The sequence below is a fragment of the Barbus barbus genome, assembly GCF_936440315.1.
Source record: "Barbus barbus genome assembly, chromosome: 24".
NCBI lineage: Eukaryota > Metazoa > Chordata > Actinopteri > Cypriniformes > Cyprinidae > Barbus > Barbus barbus.
The window spans coordinates 5,427,915-5,433,914 of NC_136752.1; the positions used below are offsets into that span (position 1 = coordinate 5,427,915).

Consider the following 6,000-nt stretch of genomic DNA (forward strand, 5'->3'; position numbering starts at 1 on the left):
TTGTACAACGGTGACATGACGTGTAGCCAAGTATAGTGTCCCATACTCAGAATTTGTGCACTGCATTTAACCCATCCATGTGCACACAGACAGTTGTGCACATGCACACGTACACGAGTGAACACACACCCAGAGCAGTAAGCAACCGTTTTTGCTGTGGCACCTGGGGGGCAGTTAGGAGTTCGGTGCCTTGCTCAAGGGTCTCAGCTCTGTTGTGGTATTGAAGGTGGAAGAAGGTGCTGGTCATTCACCCCCCTGATGCGTTAGACAACAGAGGTTCTTGATGAGTTAGGAGTGAGCTGAAGGTTTTTCTCTGGTTCTTCTGAAGATAGGAAAGTCCACTGCGAATCGAAAAAGTTACTTGAAGACAAAAAAAACTGCCGGAAAATCAAACTCAAGGGGAGAGTTTTGAAGAATCTTGGAGAGTGTCCATCTCAAGAAGAAGGGTTTTGAGCAATGATTAGTCTGAGTTAGGGACTTTTAATAGTTCCTAGTCACACCCACCTTTTGGGTGGAATGGCCAATACCAGGCATGAATTTTTTAGCGGGAGAAGTTTTCTTTGTCTCCATTTATGGCTCATTTGCATGTTTATTGCTGGTCTGGAGGATCAGTGCAGTTTTACCCAAAATATAGTACAAATAGTATGATGCATTTCACGACCACATAGTGTGCATCATTGTTTGAGGAATAAAGAGCAGATCATTTTGACACCAAGAAGGAACCATCTAGAAGATATTAAACCAGAGATACATTCAAGCACCTGAATATAAGCATTTAGAGCTTAACTAATACAAATAATGAGTGGTAACTAGGCTAATATTATAGGGAAACACATGCAGATTGTGTCAAAGCACTTAACAGAATCAAATTGGAGGATAGAGTGTCAGCAATGTATAATAATAAGATTAAACACTCAATTTTCAGTTAAAGGCATTTCATTATTGAATTCAGTGATGTCATTGTCTAGCTCAGTTTAGTTTAAATAGTATCTGTGAAATCAAATTGATGATAATCGCTAGAAATCAAGTGTCCCCAACTGAGCAAGCCAGAGGCTTACTACTTGAGATACTGACATCAGGGGAATTTTTTTTAGAACATTTATATAAATGTGTTGACAAAGGAAAAGTGTTTTGCCTAATGTTATTATGAAATTTGCATAAACATATAAATATATATTTTTAAAAAGTAACCACAAAGGGGAACAGAAAACAGGAACAGGACAACATTACAAACTAAAAGTCTGTACAAAACAAAAGCGCAGGTACAGGAAACTTGTTACTCCAACAGCACATTCTGTGATAACACTTCAACTGAAGTTACTCAGCCGGAAACACCACCACATGGTCAAATCCAACTCCAGATCTAAATATAGCACACAGACACAGATGAGGTCACTCTCTATGCCCCTCCCATGCCTTTTGCGAGGGAATGAGGCAGCATGATGGGAACATGAGACTGTTGACTCGTCTAATTTGCTGCTGAAACTTAAAACATGAGGCATATAAATATTTACTTGGAACATTTACTGTAAGATACCTAAAAAAAGCCGAGAGCAGCACTATTAGTAAGTCTGAAAGAGTCTAAAGAGTGAAAATCAATGCAACTCATTTATGAACGTGTGAAACATATATCTACTAATTAAGTATACCCTGAGGAAGGGCTGTGACTTATTTAATTAAAATGACACACTTACCCATAAAATACAGCACTACCAATGAATTTGCAATTTTATGGGTATGTCCCTATTAAGTGTTCCAAATCATCCACAAATGTCTCTGAGGTGTAATAGAAGACTAGGTCAGTGGTTATAAACTTGCTAACCATAAGATCTAGCTCTAAATTGGCCATGTCTGACTAATCCAAAAAATATCCTACATCTTAATTAGAAATTATATACAAAAAAAATTTGTTTTATTTTTTAATGTTTATTAACACATATTATCAAACATATTCAGCAACATTTAAAAATAAAATAAAAATAGCAAATCTAACAGAATATGACATCTAAGAGAATATTGATGAAAATGAACAACATTAAAAATGTGACTAACACACGCACCAACAAATACAGTAGGTTACAAAAAGGTTACAAAAAAACTGAACAAGAAACATATTAAATATAATAATTTTCTGTCTGTTTCTCTAAACACTTTAAATTAACTTTATTTTGACCATATTTTAAAGCTTTACTCTGCATGTAAAACCTATGGCCCAGTTTATCTAGCACACTCAACCAAAGTAGCAATTTTTAACCACATTACAAGAAAAACTTTTTTGAAATATATTCTTTGCATTTTAATGTTAACTGCAGTAACAAATAATGCAAGTACCACAATTATTTTTGTTTACATTTACTAAGCAACCTTAAAAGTTAGAAATGGAAAAGTGAATGTCAAAGAGCTTACTACCTTTCATGAAGGAGTCCTCCTTTGAGGTGTAGCCACAATTATCCAAAGTTATATTGCATCAGCCAAACTCTTCCAATTCAAAGTGAAAATGAATGTGTAGACCCTTTGAGCACAGTACAAACAAGGCTAAATGACCCACTTTATTTGAAATGACCCTATATTTTATTTAGACACAATCCAAAATGTGTATATAGGCCTATAATATTTTTCATGACTTTTTTTTACAACTTAATTTTACCATAAATAAAAGTTAAACCAGTTATAATATAAAAGTACAATTTTCAAATAAGACAAAACTAAAACGTGTTACTAAATGTTTAAATTAGTTCACTAACTATAAACTAAAGGCTGGAATGCACTAAATGATTTTAAAATCTGAACAGAATTTTAAAACATCAGCATCATACACTTACCGACTTTGTAAATGGCGACAGAGGAAAACTGGCCATCATACACTAAACGACTGAGGATCATACACTAGCAGACGTTGAAGTAGTTCCAATCATAAATATGTGTACATATCTAGAGTTCCAATCACAAAACAATATGTGTTCTAAAATTGGCTGAAAATATCAGACATGTTTGATATCCTCCGACTGGGTGAAATCAGAGTCTGACCATCATGTGATTTTCTATGGAATCTGTCAACACAAATCTGCAGACTGGCTTTGACTTTCGACAATTAGCGTCAACTTCGCTAGACAGTAAATTGGTGGAAAATCGGAGCAAAAATCTTGTAGTGTATTCCAGGCTTAAGATGATATTCTCTTTGAAGAACCTTAATATTTTTTGTGATGTCTGTAAAATATGCATAAATAATAAAGAAACACACCCCAATCATTTCTGCAGACACTAAAGCTAGCCAGTCTGCGTGCACATCAACACTCTGGTGTCAAGTGCAAATATACTATTTAAACAAAACTGAAACGATTATTAGTATTTTTTTCTGTATTAAATTGGGTTAGGCTACCACTTGTGCCACACAGAAGCATGACCAGCTGAGAACGACACAGTAGGATGGGTCAGTCCCAGACACTGTATCTCTAGACACTTTAATAATTTTCAAATATATATTAATCATTTTTCAAGCAAAATCACCCATGTATTCATATTGCTTTACCTATGTCTTTGAATCTCCCTATAAATACCTGAAAGCAGCAAATTCACAAAAATGAAAGCAAAATAGCTCATTCAAACTCAAAATATATTTAAAATGGTTTGATTGAGGCCTGTTCAGTACATTTCATAAACTGAATAGCACCCACATCAGACCAAATAAACATTACAAATGGGTTAAAAACAGTCCCATTAGCATGTCCTCAGCAGTTCTGATTAATTCCCTGAAACATTCATTCTCTTATGGTATAATATTTAAACATTAAAGGAGGCAACTATTTGTTCAACACTAACACCTTGATTACACCTAAAACAGTTGTTGCCATACAGAGCACGTGTGAACTTCTGTTTTGAGAATGTACCTGCCAGTCTATTTTAATTAATTAAGACAACAACATCACAATGAACATGACAAACACATCAATTGCTTTCTATTATTTTTTTTCATGCAATTCAGCATAATGTGGTTCATGTCCTAAAAGAATCAAATAAAAATCCTCTACTCAAATAAGATCCCACACTGGTATATACAGTAAAATGAAGAACAGAAAAGATAAAATAATAATAATAATAACTTAAAATTGGGATTAATAGGACTTTCACTTATTTATTTATTTACTAGAGAATTATTGTATGATCCTTTTAAGATATATTCTACATTATGACAGAAGTGTCTTTATAAAACCTTTAGCAGGGTAACTTTCTACTGAACACTCTAAGTTATTGGGGGCATATTCTTAAAAACAAAACAACAACAACAAAAAAAAAACACTTTATTCAGCAAGCATGCTCACACACAAAAAAACCTGTGCCAAGTCTACAAGCTTAAACTGTGAAACCTATTGGTGTATTTAAACTGTGCCACACGCTGCCACAGTCCTTAAGCAATTAACATAATATAGCAAAGGTCAATCCAGTGCCCAGCCTGATTTGGCCCATATGACATTAGATAGCTTTGGAATAGTGACCTCACAATACATGCACAGTACCTACGTGTGTTGAGTAAAAAATCGTTTCTGCTGATGGCATATGCCAAAAAAGCAATCGTTTCGAGGACTTTGTCCCGTGAACCCTCACCTTTGTGTCATAGGTTTATTATTATTATTATTATTTATTTATTTTCACATCAGTCGGCAACAGTTCAAACAGCCAACGGGTGGTCTTGGTCTCTTCTGTAAGAATGCTCGAGTGGCCGTCTCAAACACTTCCCGAACCCCCTCTTTGGTTTTGGCAGAGCACTCCATGTAGTCCTGCGCTCCGATGCGAGCAGCCATGGCGCGCCCATCCTTCGTTCTCACTGGTTCCGGTTTCATTCTCGACAGCTCACTTTTCACATTGTCATCGCTCCGCAAATCTATTTTATTCGCCAACAAAATTATGGGCACATTAGGACAGAAGTGTTTCACTTCCGGCACCCACTTTTCTGGAATGTTTTCCAGAGAATCCGGGCTGTCCACGGAGAAGCACATGAGGATGACATCGGTGTTCGGATAGGACAATGGTCTCAGTCGGTCGTAATCCTCCTGCCCCGCCGTGTCCCATAAAGCCAGCTGAACTCGTTGGGAGTCCACTTCAATGTCCGCGACGTAGCCTTCAAAAACGGTGGGCACGTAAACCTCTGGAAATTCATCTTTGCTGAAAACGTTTAACAGACAAGTCTTCCCACACGCCCCGTCCCCAACAATCACCAGCTTTTTATAAATACTCGCCATCAAGTGTTACACGACATGAAAGTAGCGAAAAAAACCCACGTTCAACTGCGTTAAACAGCAGCATTAAACATGATGTGTCAGTGAACACTTTATAAGCGCTCTGTGAGTTCTTAATATAGCAGTCCAATCAGTGTGAGGGAGTGCCTCTGATCTCACTCTCTTTCCACATGAGTCAAGTTCTGTAGGGACAGTTTTCACTGAAGCAATCTAGCATAAATACTATACCTGTAAAATAAGTTTTGATACTCATTCTTTATTATGTTGGCCAGAGCTGGCCCAAGGCATAAGCGAACTAAGCGGCTTTTTTTTTTTTACTTAACTGAAGTGTATTTAAATGCCTGAAACCTAAAATAAACTGTATTTAGTTGAAAACACTGAACAGTTATGAAAAATGAAAAGCACAGTCTTTCTTTTAATTTTATTTCGGAGCTCGTCTTTCTCTGGCTCAAAGGGTTAAAATCAATGGTGTTTTGCGGGTGGAGGGGGACAAATTCAACATGGGGGTTTTGTGGCACAAATCAGAGGTGCGTTTCTCAAAACCATTGTTAGCTAACTATGGTCGTTATTTCCACTGAACTCTATTTGTAACGACAGAACTTGCGACCATAGTTGCTTTTTGGAAATGCACCCCTGGTCAGATTTTTTGGACAGAGTTTGTCTCGTTGGCTCATATATGAACATTCCTATGAGACTTCCGAGAGTTTTAATTGAAAATCTGATCAGTTGGACACTAAAGGTGGGTTGCACCACTAACGGTTAAACT

At 36.6% G+C, this 6,000-nt stretch overlaps 1 protein-coding gene across 1 annotated transcript; it reads right to left on the reverse strand.

Annotated features, from left to right (window-relative positions):
* Window positions 1-1,927: 1,927 nt before the first annotated feature.
* LOC306843460 (rho-related GTP-binding protein RhoB-like) lies at window positions 1,928-5,296 on the reverse strand. Its single transcript, XM_079374981.1, has one exon. The coding sequence runs from the start codon at window positions 5,235-5,237 to the stop codon at window positions 4,647-4,649; it is 591 nt and encodes a 196-aa protein (XP_079231107.1). The 5' UTR covers window positions 5,238-5,296; the 3' UTR covers window positions 1,928-4,646.
* Between the last annotated feature and the right edge of the window lie 704 nt (window positions 5,297-6,000).